This window comes from Protobothrops mucrosquamatus, unplaced genomic scaffold (genome assembly GCF_001527695.2).
Source record: "Protobothrops mucrosquamatus isolate PMUCROS unplaced genomic scaffold, P.Mucros_1.0 scaffold112, whole genome shotgun sequence".
Lineage (NCBI taxonomy): Eukaryota > Metazoa > Chordata > Lepidosauria > Squamata > Viperidae > Protobothrops > Protobothrops mucrosquamatus.
Window position 1 is genome coordinate 489,873 of NW_015386484.1, and position 20,936 is coordinate 510,808.

At 44.8% G+C, this 20,936-nt stretch overlaps 1 protein-coding gene across 1 annotated transcript; it reads left to right on the forward strand.

Annotated features, from left to right (window-relative positions):
• Positions 1–1,318: 1,318 nt before the first annotated feature.
• VPS37D (VPS37D subunit of ESCRT-I) lies at positions 1,319–16,749 on the forward strand. Its single transcript, XM_015812820.1, has 4 exons — positions 1,319–1,447; positions 5,689–5,860; positions 11,848–11,930; positions 16,270–16,749. The coding sequence occupies exons 1-4, from the start codon at positions 1,319–1,321 to the stop codon at positions 16,747–16,749; spliced, it is 864 nt and encodes a 287-aa protein (XP_015668306.1).
• The last annotated feature ends 4,187 nt before the right edge of the window (positions 16,750–20,936 follow it).

Consider the following 20,936-nt stretch of genomic DNA (forward strand, 5'->3'; position numbering starts at 1 on the left):
TTTGGTTAATTTCCATCCATTGTTTCTTGTATTGCCTTTTGGTACTTTGGAAAACAGTTTTGACACACACACCCTCGTTTTTGTAGGAGCCCCTCAAATATTGGAACACTGCTATCATGTCTCCCCTAGTTCTTCTTTTCATTAGACTAGATATACCCAATTCCTGTAACCATTCATGTTTCAGCTTCCATGCCCCTAATCATTCTTGTCACTCTTCTCTGCACTCTTTCTACAGTGTCAACATCTGTTTAATACTGTGGGGACCAGAACTGGATGCAGTATTCTAAGTGTGCTCTTACCAAGGCTTTGTAAAATGGTACTAGAACTTCATGTGCTCTTTATTCTATCCCTCTATTAGACCAACCCACACGAGATGGGCAGCTTTTTAAATTCAACAAATAAATGTTTATAACCACCCTAGGAACTATGATCACCAAAGAGTTTGATGAAGTTCATTCAGGAAAGTTAGCACAGGGGTGGCATTCCAACCAAGAGAGACCCTTCCCAAATGCCAGGGAGCCATCTAGATTGGCACTTTGATGGATTTATAAAAGGAGCTTAAACCATCTACTAGGAACATTAATTGCACCAAAGGGGATTAAGTGGTCAAAGGGGCCTCGGTTCAAATTCCCACTGGACCATGGAACTCAGCACCAAGCACTATATAAATTTATATCATCAACATCTGAGACTTGTTAATTTTGGCCAGCACCGGCCTACCTCACAGTGCTGTTGTGAGGATACCATGAAGGGTTACTCCTTATACCCTGCTTCGGACTCCTTCTAAGGCTGACGGAGGATTATATAAGTTAATAATACATAAATGCAACAGGCTAAACCTCACAACAAGCCAGCGAGGCAGGTCGGCATTCCTGCCTCCATGGCCCTGCATGCCTAAAGCTTAGTACAAAGAGGAGGTGACACGCTTGTCACCAAGCGACAGCCCAATTTTCACGGAGCAGAATTTATTCTTTCTCTCCCTCGAGATCACTCACACGCGGCGACGGGCTGGGTACTTTGCACATGCTCAGACACTCCATCTGCCTTCCAGGCAGAAGAGCCCCCTCCCCTTTGTCTGCTCTCCTCCTTTGAGAGGAGGGGGGCTGCCCAGCACGTGCAATTAACGCCCTCCTTCGCCGCCGCCTGCGCCGACTTTCTGCCGCGCCCACCCTCCCCAGCCGAAACAACGGAAGCTCGGCGGAGGCGGCCCCTTTAAGAGCGGCGAGGCCGCCCTCTGGCGGTCTGCGACGGCGGTGCAGGTGCAGGTGCAGGATCCCGCTCCTCCAGGTGCGGCCGCTCCGTCTGCTCCGTCCACATCATGGAGCGCGATCGGGGCCCGCGGGCCTCGGCGGTAGATCTGGGCTTCGGGGCGCTCAGCACCGCGCAACTCCGCGCCCTCATGCGGGACGAAACCTGGCTCGAGCGCATCGTCAAGCTAAGCAGGAAGGTAAAGCCGCGGCTCCCGGGTTGGGAGCCCAGGAGAGGAGAGGATCGGGCCCTCCGGAGGGGAGAAAGAGAGGGGGGAGGGTGGTACCCTGCTTTCCAGCGGGGTCTTCGGCTGCACGCACCCGCGGCTTGCGTTCCTCCGACCCCAGCAGCCATCCCTCTCCATCCAAATACAAAGACCGCCCCCGCCCCCTTGGAAAATAATCCGAGCATCCAAAGGGGCACCGATGCCCGCCGAGACTGCCCATGGCACCCCTGGGGCTCTGCCACCCGACCCCTTTTGCAGCAAAGGCAGCTCTGGTTGCCAGGGGGCTGGGAGTCTGGTACGGGAGGGGGCTAGTGCCAGTCCAGCCAGGCCTACGCTTGGTGCCAGAAACAATGCCCAGACCTTCGGCCTTTTCACAGAAGCTGTTGGCCCAAATGCACAAGACTCAAAGATGATAGCCGGGCCCCAGGTGGGGAGGCCCTCTTGCCCCAACTGTTGGGTATGCCCTTGGAAGATCTATCCCCTTCTCATCCCATTCTGCTAGCTCCAGGGATTAAAAGACACCCCCGTATCTCCCTGTCCCACCTCTAAAAGCTGCCACTGGGATCCAGTTTGAACCGAGGTGTTCTGCTACTCTGGTTCCACCTCGCCAGCCCCCAGAGATGCTATAGGCCCCTTTGTGGACTGTTGTCGGATTTTGGTCTTCTCCACCCACCTGTCACTCAGCCCCCTCCTTTCCCTGAAAAGCAGTCTTGCCCCCCCCCCAACACTCTTTGAAATACACCCCATTTATTATGCCAGAAGAAATGCCGAGAAGAAACCTCTGTCTGTTTGGTGTCCTGGAGATGGAGTCATCCAGGGAGGGTGTGGGTGTGATGGTTTGTGGGGGGGGGGGGGAGAGAATGGTCCCAAGGCCTCATTGCTTTTGTCTTGGCAGAGTAGACCTATCCTGGACCAGACCCTCCCTTCCCTCTTTTTCTCTGGCGAAAATCAGCCACAATGGTGACCACAGACCCCTGTTTTGTTTCTTTTTGTTTCTCGGTGGTGAAAAGAAAGGGATTTCTTTTCCGAGATCCAGCAAAGCCTCATTGACTCAGCCATGGAAACACGGGCGGGGGTTGGGGGTGGGGGGGGTGTTGACTGTCTAGCCAGGCAGGCAACATGTCTTGTGCTGGGTAATAGAGAAAGGTTGCCGAATTAAGTGCCACAGCATGTCAGGCATTTTCATCATAAATGGCGTATGATTTTTGCCTTTCGACAGGCGTGGAAACAAAGCAAAACCTCCCCCTTTCTTTCCCTTATTTATTTGGCATCCAGCTAACTTCCTCCTTGTCCCCCCCCCCAATTGCAGGAATTCCCCACCCCTTTTTGTGGCCCCCAGACCTTCATTGGAATCTGCTCCTGGTCTCACAGTTGCAACGTCACACATGTTGTCATCCATCCTCACAAGGAGACGTTGAGGCTGTTGATTTTGGAAAGGCACCTTCTCTGCCTCCTTTCCAACAATGGCCAGAAAAACAGCCTCACTTTTGCAATAGCTTTGTCAGTTCAGACAAGCTGGGTATTCCCAGCTCCTGCCCTTGGTGTGCTTTCAAGGCAATGCCGGCTGCCTTTACACAAAATCCTTAACCGGGTCAATTAGAAGACTTAGCGGCTTGCTCTCAATCATTGTGCCAATTATCATTAATTTTAATCTTGGTTAGTCTTTTGTTGCTTAGTATGTTGTGTGAATCCAGCCTCTTTGGAGAGTTATGGTTCAGTGTCCTGTGCAAAACAGACTGGTTAATTCAGTTACCAAGACAGCGTATTGTGTGAACAGGGGTATTGAGTTGCTAGATCTCATCAAAAACCCAGCACCTCTGAAAAATTGCCCATCAAGATGTCAAGATCTTTCCCCATAGTTTACCATCCCCAATGCCCCCCCCTAACTCTAAGCTGGTCCAATAAATACATTTGTCTTCCCCATGAGTTTAAGTGAAGTACAAGATAAACCACAAATACTATACAACATATTTACTAGAAGACCACCCCAAAATGTTACCTTTTAGGTTTAGGGCAATTTGTCATAGTTTCAAGACTCCCATAGAGAACTCACAGTTTGGTTTACCAAGTCAGTAAATAGTCAGTAAATATTTACCATGTCAGTAAATAGTAACTTTTGCTTGAAGGGTTGTACTCCCCCAATAGATCTAATGCTTAATTGAGGGGGGGGGAGTATCTACCTATTCTTCAAAGCACCTGAAGGCAGGACAAGAAGCAATGGATGGAAACTAATCAAAGAGAGAAACAACCTAGGAGAAATTTCCTGACAGTTAGAACAATTAATCAATGGATGCTCCAACACTAGAGGTTTTTAAGAAGAGATTGGACAATCATTTGTCTGAAATGGTATAGGGATCCTTGCTTGAGTAGGGGGTTGGACTAGAAGACCTCCAAGATCCCTCCCAATTCTGTTATTCTGGTTTGCTCAGAGGTTTAATAAGGGCAGTAGCTCTAGAACAGGGGTAGTCAACCTTGGCTCTTTTATGACTCGTGGACTTCAACTCCCAGAATTCCTGAGCCAGCTAAGCTAAGCTGGCTCAGGAATTCTGGGAATTGAAGTCCACGAGTCATAAAAGAGCCAAGGTTGACTACCCCTGCTCTAGAAGAAAAACCTTTTGGCAGCTTCTCAGTGGCTCTATGCTTTCTGCAGCCAGAAACAGTGAAGCACATTCAGTGATTGAATGCCAGTTGGTGACAGAGGATAGCTGGCAAGCTCCTGAGATACTCTCCTTCATGAAGAGGGTTTGGAGTTGGCTAGTATGAACAAAAGCAGACCGGAGTAACCTCTCCAAGGACCCATGTTATTAGGGGAGGCCTAAATATACATCTGCCAAAAGTGTATTTGAAAAATTATAAAAACTTTAATAATCGGGGGGGGGGAAATCTGGCTCCAACATCCAATATTAATTTGAATTTAGTAGGGGAAAAAATCCACTTCCCTTCGCAGCATTAATATGGAGCATTAGTTGAACTCCCAGAATGAAAGTGTGACATAATGCCCACTGATTGCATTCACACAATTAACACTTCTTTTCTGGACTTGCACAATATGTTAAATCTCACAGAAAATCCCGAACCAAGATTAAAATTAACTCAACCTTGCCAGTTATGCCCATGCAGCCACCAGGATTTTAAATGACTCTCTTCAGCAAGTTGTATGAGTGGTTCGCTTATCTAATCCTTTGGAGTTGTTTTTTTCTACTCATAGGTACAACATCCTTCTAAGATAGGTAAGAGTTTTAGCTCCTGATTGTAGAAAGCCGAAAGTTGGTCTCTTTCCTAAAGTGGCCATTTCCTGGAGATTAAAATCCATGACTTCTGAGCACAACATTCTTTAGGCCTGATTTATATTGGTGGTAGCAGTAGTAGCTGCTGAATAATTAGTTTTTTAACTTGGTTACCAAGTTAATCCACTGTCTAGTTTGAACAACACTCTGAACCATGACTAACCACACAATTCATTTAGTTAACATTATCAAAGTTTGTATGCTGCATCGAGAAAGACTTTTTATGACCTGCTTCAGCATGTTGTATGAACACAGCTGTTGAATTTCCTATGGTGAAGTTATTTCTCCACAATATATCGCTCCAAGACTCAAGCACTATGGGTGCTTCTAAACTGCTTCTTTTACTGTTTTGTACTGAATCAGTCAAAATCACTTCGTAACAAAAATGTAACTTGTATCTTCAGTTTGTATTGTTAAATACTGTATCTATACAGCTTTGGCTCAAATGTATTTTGAATCTCAAAGGGTGGTGGTGGTGGTGCTAGAGGTGGTGGGGATACCAGCAAAACCATCAATAAGCATAGTGCATAAATCTGTACCCTTATAAACAGACAACCCAGACAAGAGTGCAGACAGCAAAGCAAAGATTAGCAAAAAAAAAATATGTAACTCAAATGAGGATGATAAGCTGCCAGATACAGAAGGAAGCCAGGATCTAAAGATCTGTAGAACAGCAGCTTAGGGAAAAACAGCAAGAGTATCAAGCTGGATTGCAAAGGGGGTTGCTAAACATGCACACTGTTTTTAGCAGGGAAAGTGGCTTCCCCTGTTTGGGTGATAAGTCCAAATCTTATTCTCCGTGCATTCATGGGGAAACTCTGCACTGTATGCTCAGGATAACCAAAGAAACTCTGGCAAGCTGAACAGATAACCAGACAGAGACCTTTCGGCCTGGCCCAGACCCTCATTAAATATGTGTCTTTTCAGTTCCAGAACCTGCAGCTGGAGCGGGAGGTGCACCTGGCTTCCAACTATAACCTTGCCAAGCAAAATTTGGGCTTGCAGCCTCGGCTAGAGAACGGCAAAGCTTCGCTCGCCATCAAATACCAGGAGTTGCAGGAGCTACGGGAAACCTGTCATGACAAACAGCAGCGCTTGGGTGAGCAACAGTTGGTGTCTTCCTTTCTCCCCCACCCCACCTTCTCCCAGAGTACTATTGGAACTGGACTGCCTTAATGTAGATCAGTGTTTCTCAACATTGATTGCTGGCTAGGGAATTCTGGGAGTTGAAGTCCACCAATCTTAACATTGCTAAAGTTGAGAAACTCGGTTCTAGATGATTAGCAGAGGGCAATTACATTTGTTAGTGGTCTGGACTTTTGCAGGCCCGAGAGCATCTTTCATTCATGACAGCTTGCTTCCTTTTAAATCAAGCCTACCATGCAAAAGTTAGGATTCCAAAAGTAGACCAGTTGATAATAGTTGTAAAGAAGTTTGATCTTATTCATAATGGGTAGGCCTGGTCTATGATCACAGTTGGTTTTATCAAATTTCAGTTTACTACAAATATGTAGATCCCCTTTCCCTATTCCCTTCTACCCCCTATTCCCTGGGCACAACTGGAAAGATGAATAGATGGAGGAACATGCAAAGTGAGGGCTCTTCAACTTTATACTGAAAGTGTTTCTTTGCACTGGAAAAGTGTTTCTCAAATTTAGCCATTTTAAGCGGTGTGAACTTCAACTCCCAGAATTCCTCAGCTGCTTTGGACAATGAAGTATTTCTTCCACTGTAAATGCAACATGTGAAAGAAAGAGATGTAATTTTAGTGAGCTGAGACATTGTGTTTGGATTACAAATTTCAACTTGAGTTCAGTACAGGTAGTCCTCAACTTACAACCATTCGTTTAGTGTCCATTTGAAGGTACAACACTGAAAAAAGTGACAAGACCAGTTTTCACACTTTCAACCATTGCTGCATTCCCATGATTAAAATACAGGGGCTTGGAAACTGGCACGTATTTATGATAACTGCACTGTCCTGAGGTTATATGATCACTATTTGTAACCTTCCCAGTTGGCTTCTGACAAACAATGGGGGAAGCCAGATTTGCCTAACAGCATGTTTCACTTAACAACATTAGCAAAAAAGGTTATAATATGGGGCAGAATTCACTTAACAATCTTTTTGCTTAGCAACGGAAATTTTGAGCTCAATTCTGGTCATAAATGGAGGACTACCTGTATGTGATATTTGGGGAGACACCTCTTGGGAATCACCCTGCTTTATAAAGTCTAAACCCTCCCTGGAGTTGGAGAAAGAAAGAGACAGACTAAAAGAAAAAGAGCACAGCAGAAAACAACCCACCTCTCCTCCTCTCTCAGCCTATAACATGCGGGATGTTTGACACATGGGATACAGCTATCACTCTGCATGTTTCCCCAATCACAGAGAAGAGAAATCTAATGAAAGGCAAGGAACAGAATGGGGAAGCTTTTCTCCCATTGTCCCAGCATTATGTAGAAACCAGATTTAGAATTGTTCCTAACCCAATAATGTGGTTTGTTTACTTGTACAGGTAGTCCTCAACTTACAACAGTTTGTTTAATGTCCATTCAAAGTTACAATGGCACTGAAAAATGTGACTTATGACTGTTTTTCAGTTATGACCTTTGCAGCATCCCCATGACCCTGTGATCAAAATTCAGAGGCTTTGCAACTGGTTCCTAATTGCAGCAGCAGTGGGTCTCAAACGCAAGCCTGCATATCCGCAGTTTAGTGTCCTAACCCCATGAGCCACTTCGCTTCCATCTACAGTAAATTCATCTATAGGAACGAATCCTGAATTCATTTCAGTCTCATACTGAAAACTAGTTAGAAATCAATAAGTAGACTGGAGGATGCTCAGCTTCATCTTTGCATCCCAGTATAAAATGAGCACTGCTCAGTGACTGTTCAAAGTCACAACCGGCACCAAGTGACTTATGACCATTTTTCACATTCAGGACAGTTGCGGCATCTTCATGGTCATGTGACCAAAATTTGGACGCTTGGCAACTGGCATGTATTTATCACGGTTGCCGTGTCCCAGGGTCATGTGATCAACTTTTGCGACCTTCTGACAAGCAAAGTCAGTGGGGAAGCCAGATTCACTTAACAACCGGTTTACTAGCTTATCAACTTCAGTGATTCACTTAACAACTGTGGCAAGAAAGATCATAAAATGGGGCAAAATTCACTTAACATACATTTCACTTAACAGAAACTTTGGGCTCAGTTGTGGCCGCAAGTCGAGGACTACTTGTATTTGTTATTAGTTTGGCTTGTAAACCATATTGTACAGCTGAGTGTGCAGGATGTCAGTTGTGGTTTATTCAGTAAATTATGATTAAAACCAATCAAGATTTGTCTTGAGGATCTCCTGGCATTCTAAGGAAAAGAAGAGAAAGAGTTCTGTAGTGGTTGGCTTTGGGGTACTGGTCACAGCTATGCTTAAAATGGTTAACCCATTTACTGACTTTGTACTACCTACCAAACCATAATTTAATCACACTGACTAGTGTCATGCATAACATGCTGAACCGTGAAAAGCAAATCAAAGTTAAAATTCCCCCAGTATCACCTGCTACCAGTGTTTCTCAACCTTGACAATTTTAAGGCATGTGGACTTCAACTCCCAGAATTCCACAGCCAGCAATGCTGGCTGTGGAATTCTGGGAGTTGAAGTCCACATGCCTTAAAATTGTCAAGGTTGAGAAACACTGTGCTATACCGATACAGGCATTATATATTTAACTGGATTAGATAAGCATCGATGCAAACCTAGCCTCAATACAATCTAGATCTAGATGGCTGGCTGGGGAATTCTGGGATTTGAAGTCCACAGGCCTTAAAGTTGCCAAGGTTGGACAGCCCTGATTTAGATCCTGGGAAACAGAGGATGGGTGTGTGGAAGGAGACCAGAGGTGAGCCACCTGCTGAGACCCCAACCCTCTTTTCCTTCCATGATTGCCCAGGAATCATGGGGCACCTTATCTCCAGAAGGTACATAGGTAGTCTTCGACTTACGACCCTTTGTTTAACAATCATTTGAAGTTATAACAGCGCTGAAAAAAAATGACTTATGACTGCTCCTTGCATTTATGGCCATCACAGCGTCCTTGTCATGCAGTTGCCATCCATCCATCCTTCTGAGGTCAATAAAACGAGGACCCAGATCGTTGGGGACAATATGCTGACTCTGTAAACTGCTTAGAGAGGGCTGTAAAGCACTGCAAAGCGCCATATAAGTCTAGGTGTTATTGCTATTAATGCTGTTGCCATCTGGGCGCTTGGCTGCTTGCACTTATTGCAGCTGCAGCCTTCTGCAGTCATGGGATCCCCATTTGGGATCTTCCCAGCAGAATTCCAACAAGCAAAGTCACTGGAGAGGCCCACAGGGAAGGTCACAAGTCAGGTCATGTGATGTCTTGCTTAAGGACCACAGTGATTCCCTTAATGATCATAGCAGAAAAAAAAAATCAGGTGCGGTCGCGTGGTGTTTCAGTTAACAAGCGCCTGGCTTAATGACAAAATTTCTTGTCCCAATTGTGGTTGCAAGTCAAAGATTACCTGTAGACCCAATTTTTGAAGAACATTGCGAAATTGATGCTGGTGCAGACACAGCTACCCAAAGCCATTAGCCATCATCCTTATCCATTCCACAGTCATTGCATAGGCTCTTGTCAGGCTAGTAAGTACAATTTAAAGTACAGGTAGTCCTCAACTTACAACTGTTCGTTTAGTGACCATTTGAAGTTACAACGGCACTGGAAAAAGTGTCATTTGAAAGGTTTTCCACACTTATGACTGTTGCAGCATCCCCATTTTGATGTAATCAAAATTCAGAATGCTTGGCAACTGACTCATGTTTATGACGGTTGCACTATCCCGGGATCATGTGATCCCCTTTTGCGACCTTCTGACCAGCAAAGTCAACGGGGAAGCCAAATTCACTTAACAACTGTGTGACTAACTTAACAACTGAAGTGATTCATTTAACAAATGTGGCAAGAAAGGTCATTAACTGGGGCAAAACTCACTTAACAAATGTCTCATTTGTGAACACAAGGCCCAACCTGAAGCCACCCTACAATTCTTTTACAAGCTCCGACTGAATCATGAATTTTGAAGTTGAAAGGGACCATATAGCAACCGAAAATTTGGGCTCAATTGTGGTCATAAGTCGAGGACTACCTGTACTGATTTTAAACAACAAATGGCACAGCACTGAGTTACTTCTTGGACTACTGCCATTGCATGGGAACAACCTAGCTCAGTGTTTCTCAACCTTGACAATTTTAAGGCATGTGGACTTCAACTCCCAGAATTCCACAGCCAGCAATGCTGGCTGTGGAATTCTGGGAGTTGAAGTCCACATGCCTTAAAATTGTCAAGGTTGAGAAAAACTGATTCTAGCTGGTGTGTTACTCACAAGTTGAGAATTCGAGATTCTACCCCTCTTGAGTGATTTTTGGGAGGGACAAAAAAAAGTTCAGAGTTTTTCATTTGATGCTCCACCCCTATGGAACAGTTTGTCCCTGGAGAACCAACTGGCACCCTCCTGTAGAAATTCAAAGCAGAGTTTTTCTGTAGAGCTCTTAATAGTGTTAATTAATTTGCAATTTTTAAAGATTGGATGTGATCAATCAGTACCGATGCTGAGATATTTTATGTAATTGGGTTACCGATTTTCATTGTTTTAATGTTCAATTTTGTGAACCTCCAGAAATCCATGGAGAATCAGCAGTATATAAATACTGTATATAAGCAAATGCCTCTAGTTCTTTGATCATTTGTGAACACAAGGGCCAACCTGTTACAAGCTCCAACTGAATCGTGAATTTTGAAGTTGAAAGGGACCATATAGATCAGGGGTAGTCAACCTTGGCTCTCTTATGACTCATGGACTTCAACTCCCAGAATTCCTGAGCCAGCTAAGCTGGCTCAGGAATTCTGGGAATTGAAGTCCACGAGTCATAACAGAGCCAAGGTTGACTACTCCTGATATAGATCTTAGTGCTGGTAGATGGGGGGGGGGAGTGTTCCAAAATGTTCAAGATGGCGGTTATGAGCTAACTAATTGAAGTCCCACCTCATTTTTGTATGTGACACACATAAAAAGCTTCCATTGTACAATCACACTCATCTTGGCTTTTTGAAGACACATTCTGATTTGATTTGGATTTGGATTTGATTTAGATTTGGTTTGGTTCATATGGGCACGCATTTCAAATACATGACTGGGGGGGGTTTGGTTCATATGGGATTTGGTTTGGTTCATATGGGCACGCATTTCAAATACATGACTGGGGGGAGTGCTATCTAACATTAAATCGGGCCCTTCTGTAACTTATTTCATTACTGCATCCCGCATCCTCCAGTATGGAATGAGAGACAGCAGGTTTGACCTTCTTCTTACAATAAACCTCCAAGCACCTGGTGAATGCTATTCTATCCTTTCTTGGCCATCTTTCCTCAAAGCTAAATGCCTCATCCCTGAATCAGTCCCTATAGGACAGGGGTGTCAAACTCAATTTCATTGAGGGCCGCATCAGCATTACGGTTGCCCTCAGGGGGCCGGGTGAGTGTGGCCTACTGGGTGGGTGTGGATGGAGTGGGTGTGGCCTACTGGGTGGGCATGGTCCACTGGAGGAGCCTCACTGTTCCTCTCAGGCTATGCGGAGGGAGGGAGCTTATGGAGCTAAGACTGAATGCGTTTCAGCATAGATGGCCACCACAAAATTGTACATTGGCTCCCGGCTGGCCTGGGCCAGGGCCAAGGCAGCGGGGGCCGTTCCCTCACTGTTTCCAGAATGGCTTCGCGGGCCACAGGAAACCACTTCGCGGGCTGCATCCGGCCCCCGGGCCTTGTGTTTGACATGTCTGCTATAGGACGTAGCCTTCTCAACAGGAGAACGAGAAGACAGAAGTTGAAGGCGCCATTATAGCCTCTCTCTTCGGAGTTGGCAACCTGGGATTACATTCTGCTTGCAAACATTAGGGAGCACACTCTGTTTGACATTCCTTCCTGCCATGGTGCAAGGATCACAACACAGCTGGCTGACATGTGGATGTTAAAGCTGAACTTGTCCTTTGTCTAACAGGTGCGTGTATGGCAAAGTGGACTCCAGAGAATGCCCTGAGCAGGCTACAGGCTGAACTGGAGAACGTAGAGGCCAAAGTAGAGGTGAGTCATGAGGAACAGGCTAGGCTGGCTTCCCCCAGGGCTGCTCCCAGAAGTCCTCTTTTTTTATATAAAAGGAATAAGCGTCTTCCTTTGAATCTTCTGCCCACATAGAGATAAGAGGGAAGTGACTCCAGGCCACCTTTCTCCAGGCCATCCCATCAAAGGTCAGCTTCCCAAACTTGTTCCAGCCTGTGCCAGGAAAGGCAGAGGTGTGACGGACAAGGAAGGGAAACAAGAGAGTTTTTCTCTGCTTCTGTCTAACCTTGAGAAGGGGGCCCTTTTTGTTACCTGAACTTTGGGCTTCAAGGACGTGCAGTGATATGGCTTTTCCAAGCTGCATCTCTCAAGACTTGGCTTGTGGCCAGTATGGAGCTTTGAACCACCTTTTTAGCTGTCACAGACTATCTAATTGGCTATAGTTGCAGACACACAACACACTGAACTAGGCCAATGAAAGACCTAGTGGCTGCATTCCCACAACATACCAAACGTGTAGGGTTAACTTTAGCACTTTTTGTTTTTATCTCTTAGCTAAGCACTCAACCTGTTTGGTTAGTTTAGGTTCAATGTATTGTGCAAATTTAAAAAAAATAGGTTGAGTAACCAGGTTCAATGTGTTGTGCGAACCCTTCCTTTATGTTATTACTATTATCGTATCAACAACAAATATCAAATTAAACATGTTGGACTGTTTCAGTGGTACTCAAGCTATGGAACGTCGTCCCCTCCTTGGGAGAGAGAGCAAGACACTTGGAGTGGAGGTGAGGCATGATGTTGTAGGGACATATAGGTCCCTACAGCATTTATATATTTAAAAAAAAAAGCCTCCTTCGCATCAAGCTCAAATCTGGTGACACCATGGACACATCCAGGCTCACCATTGCCTACTTCTAGGATTTCCCCCCCTCCCCAACTTTTCTGTCTAGTCTAAGTTCTGGAATTCCAGGAGGTCTCTCATCCAAGCGTTAACAAAGGCTGATGCTTGGGGATGGACTAGAAGACCTCCAATTCTATTATTCTATGTTCTACTCTATGTTCTAACTTAACTTTCCAGATCAGTCAAAGCTAGCTGACTGCTGCCATCTGCTGATAGCCAGAGTTTTTAGAGTCTCTCCTTGCAGGAGTAGCAGAACTCTTAGTACTGCAGCCACCTGAGCTGCCCTTCTTATAATGAACTTGGAATGAGACAAAAGAATATCAGGCAAATAGTCCTCTATTTGTGACCACTTGTTTAGCAGCCATTCAGATTTATGATGGTGCTAAAAAAGGTGACTTATGACTAGACTTTGCTCTTACGACTGTCACATGCGGTCATACACTCTCAATACGGATGCTTGGCAACCAGCTCGCCCTTATGACAATTGCAGCCTCCTGCGGGCCACATGATTGGCTATTGTGACCTTCCCAGAGAGCTTCTGGCAAGCAGAGTAATGGGGAAGCCAGAGGGGAAGGTCACAAGTCACAGTCACATGATGCCCCACTTAATGACTGGGGGCAATTTGCTTAAGGACTGTGGCAAAAAAAGGTTGTAAAATTGGATGCAGTTGCCGGGTTCCTCACTTAACGAACGCACCGCTTAACAATGAATTTATTATGGTCTTAGGTCAAGGACTACCTGTAGAGCTTTTGACTGGAACAGCTTCTTTTCCATTAAGAGATAACCAAGAAACCTTTTCCAAATGCCATTGTTGGATTAGCAGTCTAAGCCCCTGATACCATATACATGGCTGTTAAATATCTATGCAGTGTATGTCTGGGTACACACAGGTGTTTGTAGGGCGTTTTACATCTTTGCCTTCAAAAGAATATGGTCAAGGGGCTAAGAAAATAGAGGGAACCCAGATGCCAATTATGCTAGTTCCATTTGTGCTGATTTGAATGGCTAGGAAAGAATTGCTTTCCATTCTTAAATGAGATAGGCAGTGTGGGGCTTTCCAACTGTTTTGGCTCCAGCTCCCATCAGCACCCATTGGCATAGCAATGTTATAGAAATTGTAGCTCAGAACAACTGAAGGAAGTGGGGTTATCTGTCAATGTTTGTATTCTTGTCCCAGATCTCATTCTCCTCCATGTATTCCTATGGCAAATTCTGAATGTAGCCGTGGAGTTTGTAACTTCCCTTAATCACCTTTTGAGCCAATACATTAGCAGTTCCCTATAAGATTGTGCCAGGAGCTGCATCACACAGTGCAATTAATTTTATTAATGAATTAACTCATGTTCTGGATTTGCACAAAACATTAAACTATGATAACATTGTAGAGGGCCTTGTAGACCTGGCTCTTCTCCTAGAGTTTGGGCTAGGGCAGAGGTGGGGAATGATGGCCCCTTTATGACTTGTAGACTTCAACTCCCATGGAAGGTGCCATGGCTGGCTCAGGAATTCTGGGAGTTGAAGTCCACAAGTCATAAAAGGGCCATCTTCACACACACACACACACACACACACACGGACTAGGGTGATTGGGCTCCTTGTGAATTTGATATAGGGCAGATTTACCATCTTTATTTGTTTTGGCTGGTTTGTTTTGACTGGTATTATATTTTATTCTTTTTATTATATTGTGAACTTTCCAAGTCACTTGAAGTTAGGAATGAGCTAAATAAATGAATTAAATTAAATTAAACAATAAACTAACTAAACAAGCTAGATTCACACAGCACCCTAAAAACTAAGGTCAATGACTAAACTTAGTATGTTGTATAAATACATGTACTGGTTTTTCATGCGGTGGTTTTCTAGATTTATATCCCATCTGTCAGCCTTCCCAGGTTGACTAGAAAAGGACCACAACCAAATGAGCTAATTCTGCTTTATTGTAAGATTACTTAACTTGCAAGAATCTTGCAAGTCTGAAAGAACAAATCTCCTATGATTTCTTTTTCCAACCTGATAAGTTAGGGAGGTTCCTTTTTGAGTTTCTTTCCCTGCCTGTTATGCAGCTGTAGACTCTCTCCCCTGTTATCTAATTGCTCCCTAGGCAGCATATCTTTCACTCCACCCGTGTCCCAGAGACCAATCTCACATACCATTGAATCACCTGTCCTCCGCAGGCTTATAGTGCCCTCCATTACACTCCCTTCTCCAGTTTCTCCAACAATAAAAACTTTATGAGTGCTGGGAGTGACCAACCCAAAGTTATCCAGTGAGCTTTCATGGCTATGGCTGGAATCTTCTCAGTCTTAATCCAACACTCTTAATCATTAATCAACACTCTTAATCATTGTATATATTGGTTGTCTTTAGTGGAGCTGCTTAAAAATACAACCAGAGAGAACAAGTTATGTGAGGCTACATTTCTAAGCAATGGACTCAAAATTTAAATTACACTGAACACTGTAATACATTTTCAGCAAAACTGAGCCGAGATTTAGAAAGCTCCCAGAAATAGCAGAAATAAGTTTGGAATGTTTTTCTATAATCACAGCAAGCACAAAAGGAATAGGAAATGCTCTAGATACAAACGGAGGAAAAATGTCCATTTCAGGTCTCTATGAAGAGCCTGATGGGATATAAGCAAAATATTATAGGAAAGAACCCAGACCCCTTGCCTTGCACTTCCTAAGCTCACTTCTGCCTTTAAATTCACTGTACCATCACCACTGTTACATAAGGCTTTAGTCAAACCCTCATTTGGAATACTGTGTCCAGTTCTGGAGATCTCACTTAAAAAAAGATATCAGATTGAGCAAGTCTAGAGGGGGGCAAGGAAAAAGTGCAAGGTCTGAGAGACAAAACGTATCGGAAGACATAGGAGGAACTGAATATGTCCAGCCTGGAGAACAGAAGGGAAAGGGGGAGACATGATTAAAACCTTTAAAACATATTAAGGGCATGAATAAGGTTCTAGAAGGCAGTGTTTTCAATATTAAAGCAAAAAAATCAAGAACCCGGGGCATAATCTCAAATTGACAGGAGGGAAGTTCAAAAATAATGTTAGAAAGTATTACTTCACAAAAAAGAAGAATGGAAGCTTGGAACTAACTCCCAGCCAAGGTAGTGGGTCAATCATCTGAGTTTAAACATGCTTGGGATACATATACTGTATGTCCGTCATCTGACAAAAAAATTAAAATAAATAAATAAGCATAATAAAAAAACTCAAAGGTCAGACTTAATAGACCACTAGATCTTTTTCTGCTGTCAGTTTTCTATGTTTCTGCACTAAGTAAAGGTTAAATTTCCACTTAGCTTAGTTTTGTAAACGGAATGGGAACAAGCACTATGCTGGTCTGCAGCTCAGCAGAAAAACCCATTGGGAGGAGCTGGTGGTTGAAATTTGCTTGGAACACCCAACTGTCCCAAATGGCAGTTTCATCTTCCTTTCTTTGTCCACAGGAACAGATGGAGCAGTTCCTATGTTGGGATCTCCCCATCGAGACCTTTGTGGAGTCTTTCCAGCACAGCCGCATGCTCTCCCATCTTCGTCGCACCCAGCTGGAGAAGCTGCAGGAGATCCTGAAGGTGGAGAAGGCAAAAACTCCTGAAAAGCCAAGCCCGAGCTGTGAAGAGGAACAGCCTGCAGTCTCCCCAGCACTTCCAACTCCTCCTCCACCTTCGGCTCAAGCGGCCCCGGCTCAGAATAATGGGCCACCTCCTAAGGTCTTCCAGCTCCGCTTGGCACCGGCATTCTTGATCCCATCGGAGGCTGTGCTCCCCATGACGGCAGCCCCTCAGAAGTGCTGCCTGCCCACTCTGGCCACTTCGCACTCCACCGCTAACTTTGTGAGCTCTCCCTTGAGTCTGATTGGGCACATCCACTTGCCCCAGACCCACCTGCCTCACCAGCAGAAGAAGAAAGAGCCCCCACATCGGTAGCTGCAACAGCGCCAACGGGACATTTTGACCAGAGCCTCTGACACCAGCTACAATGGGCCAGAGTCTGAGGTGTGATGCCAGCCTGCCAAGAACTCCACCTTCCCAGACTTGGTGGGAGTTGGGGGTGGGCGTATGGCAGAGAGCTGGCTCCCTTTTCTCTCTGGCTGCCAAAATAATTTAGATTCCATCTCCACTCCTCCCCTCGCCATCCCCCACCTCCCCAGGCAGTTTGGCTGGCTGGGTTGATCCAGTGTTAGCTATATGTATAGGTGGCCAAGACCGCAGGGAGTTGTGCCCTGCCTCCCCCTTTCCCACTTGAGAAATAAGGAAAGTTATGTCGCTTCTTCCCCCCCTTCTTTTTCGGGAGCCTGAATTCACCATCATGCACTCATTACGCCTATCTCTCGAGTTAGGTGGGGGAAAACCTCTTGCAAACTGCTTGTTGCTTTTCTGGATGCTGGGCGTGGTCAATTTCAGGCAGGGCTATCTCTAACCCCCTCCAGGCAGTCGGCCGGCTGATCTTCTCTATCGCACAAGGGACTCCATTTCAGTAGCAAGTAGGAAGAGAACATAGATGGTGGGGGACGGGTGGGGGTTGGGGGTGGGGGAGGGAATAGAGCACAGCACATTTCCAGGGGTGGAGAAAGGAGGGGTTGGCCAACTGCTTAGAGGGGGGCAGTTTTTGGAGCTGAATTGCCCCCCCTTCCTATTCATTTTTTTCTATTGAGGCAGGGGGGTCTGCAGATAAAGTGGGGGAGGGGGTCTATTGATGTGATGGGGGGGTTGAGGTTGCAAAGCACAGGGTAGAACATTTTAGCCCAAAGTTTATGCCACGGCTAGAGAATGGGTTAGTACCAGCATAGGCACACGGTCTCAACAGGGTATGCATAAACGGGAGAGATGAGGCATGCTCTACGGGGGACATGCCTTCCAGGATGGGTGGGGGAGGGAGCAAGGAAATATTTTCAAGCAAACTTTTCTCTTGATTCAATGTGCTTGCTAAAAAAAACTGAAGGATGAAATTCTGGGGATAGCAGGGAGGGAGATTTGAACTGGGAAAAAAAAGTTTCTCCTAATATTAATCCCTTCCCCTCAAGCAATTATAGGTGTGATTGGACTTAGAGGGTACAATGCAGGTGAAGTTAGCCATGCCAAGATCCCATTGAAAGCGAAGACAGAATAAACGCAACGTGGCTGGGCATGCCATTTGCTACCTATCTGGTCTACAGCAAAGCTCTTCTTGATTAGAATGTACAATGCATCACTTTTTATAATCGCCTCTGTGGAGGCTGCCCATAGTATCTCTGAATGAGTCACTGCTTTGGCTTTTCCTCTCTGCAGTAGCCTTCCGAGTGGTAGATAATATAGTATTGTTATTTCCCTGCCAGGGATAGAAGGGGGCCATTCCCAACAGACAGGCCTTGCCCTCTGCCCTCCTCAGAGCCGGCCAGAAAATAAATTACCTTCTTCAGCCTGAGTTCACGGTTGTTTTTAACACTTCTCTACAAAACTGAATTTTAAAAAAAACACCAAAATTCCCAAGCCTTGAAATGTCACTTTCCAATCTCAAAAGTTCTTGCTTTTCGCCTCTGTGCAATGAGATTTTATTTTAGCTCCAGCAAGGCTGAGTTTGTGAAGACCCACAGTAGGATACCCATTTAGGGAAGGGCAGCTGAGCTAGCATAGGGTTGTGGCAGCCAACTGTGCCATTCCCATTAGAGCAGGGTTTCCCAGCCCTGGCAACTTTTAAGACGTGCGGACTTCAACTCCCAGAATTCCCCAGCCAGCCACGCTTAAAGTTAAAGTGGCACATCTTAAAGTTGCCAGGCTTGGGAAAGTCTGCAGTAGAAAAAGAGATTTTGCGTGGCTTACGACTAGGAAGTGTGAAAGGTGTGATTGTGAGCCAGAAGCAGCAGACAATATTGCCCAGGCTCACCAAGTGAGGAATGGCTACTTCCTGCCTCAGTGGGTAATGACGTCCTTCAACTGAAACCAGCCACCACAGCTGGTTTTGGGGGGGGGGGGTTGGAGGGGGTGGGAATTGTATCAGGAAGGACCATTGGGCATTCTTTTCAAAGCCAGGGTCGCAAATCGGAGCCCCTAATCTTGATACTAGACCAGAAGGCAGGAAGGTCTGTTGCAACGGGGGGCAGCTCCTTAAGAAAAGCATCTGCCACCGTTTCCCATTGTGGCATTTCAGTGTTCAAACTTGATTTTTTAAAAGAACAGTGAAGGAGTTCTAAATCTAAATAAGTACCTTATTTTTTCCTGTCACCAAACAACAGGGCATTTCCCAACTCAGAAAGGTCAGCTGTGGGTGGGGGCAGGCCTCATTTTCCTTCATAGCAGTCATCATGGGAACTGGAGCACAGGGTGGACATTGGAGTTATAAGGAGGACCAAGAGAGTTAGACCTTCAAGAACTGAAACCCTATCCTATCCTTGCCCCAATTAGACTTAGAAAGCGATCTCCGATTTCTCTCCTAAGCTAGAATGTAAACGATCCCCAGTTCAACTCGGTCTTTTATATTTCCGCCATTAGATTCACCAGCCAGCCAGTACAATAACATATTTTCTTCAGCAAGGACCAGCTACAAAACTCAGACAGCAGGGTGAACAAAGATTGTTGGTATTTGAGGCAATGCAATGTAATGCAATCCATTCCTGAGAATTCCCCATCTCCGCACCTTCCTGTCTCTCCAGAGGTAAGATGCTGGACAGCTAAAATAAAACATTGCACCAACTCAGTCTGAAATTTCAAACTCCAAAATTCGGTGGGAAAGAAATTCCATTTTCAAACTCTGGGTTTAATATAAAAAGTACCTTTTGCCAGAAAACCTGAGCCACGTTTTGTTTGAAGTATTCAATGGCCAAGTTTAACATTTCACAGTTAGTTTTTTCCCTTGTATCCTTTAAGTCCAGGAGCATCTATAATTCATGTGGATGGGTCACACTCAAGGCCCAATGTATCTAGTCTGGCATTTTCTTTGTAACAGTCGCAGCCAATCAGAAGGCTCGGGGAAAGCCTATGAATGGAGCATCTTTCAGTAGTTTGCTCCCAGCAACTATTTCTTAAAGGTATACTGCCTCTGAAATGAGAAGATCTGCTTTATGCTCTCATGTCTTACAGCCAACGTTAGACACCTCATTCATGAATTTGCCTCCATTGTTTAATTACAAAAAAACGAAAGAAAGAATAGAGGAAGAGGGCATTACATTAGGAGAATATTTGTGCCAGCATTTACAAGGATGTTTGAGTTATCAACATTTGCTTGAAAATTTCCACTCAAATCTATTTCAGCTCCCAAGAAAAAGGGAACAAGAGAAGGCCATTTCTCAAGTATATGTTCATTCATTTAAATGCATGCAAATTTAAAGTCACTAGTTTTCTAGCATTGATGCTGAATTGTTTTTATTTTTGATGGCTAGGTTCAAAAAACAAAATAGCCTGCTGTGATAACCTGGTTTGGCCCTTGCAGGTGCCCAGATCCCGGTTTTCTTCGGTGGGAAGCAGGAGTGGGTTCTCATTGACCAAAAGAGCAAACCGGTCCTACCATCGAAAACAATCCTCAGTATCTCAAACAAGCCTAGAGGCCACAACACGCTCTTGGAATGTAAATCTGCTCCTTCAATTCTACCACAAGATGGAAGGGACAGGAGGGGAGGAGGGGCCATTTCCAGTCTCCTCTACCTCTCGGACTTCACTGGATCCCCTCCCTCAGTGACGTAATGCACAAGCCGGAACTGGTTTTTTTTTTTTTTTCCTTCCTTTGGGGACTTCGCTGCAAAACTTTATACATGTGTGAAAGGGGGGTGTCTTTCCCAGGGGTCATCTGATTCTGGCAGTGCCCCCAGCAGCTTCAAGGTAGACCTCATGCTGTCTTCGTGAACGTTTTTTTCCATGTAATGTTTTTTGGAAACATAAGTGTGGAAACATAAATGTGGAATATATATATATATATATATATATATATATATATATATATATATATATATATATATATATATATATATAATATTCTTTGGAATAAATTTAAATACTACATTTCTGTATGCAGCGTTTTCAAAGCTTGTTATTCTGTATGTGGGAAAGGCACCTCAGAGGGCCATGATTTTCGCAGGAAGGCAGCATATGTGTTGCTTTTGTCTTTATGTTGGGGTTTCCTCAGCAAGAATTTCCAAGACTGG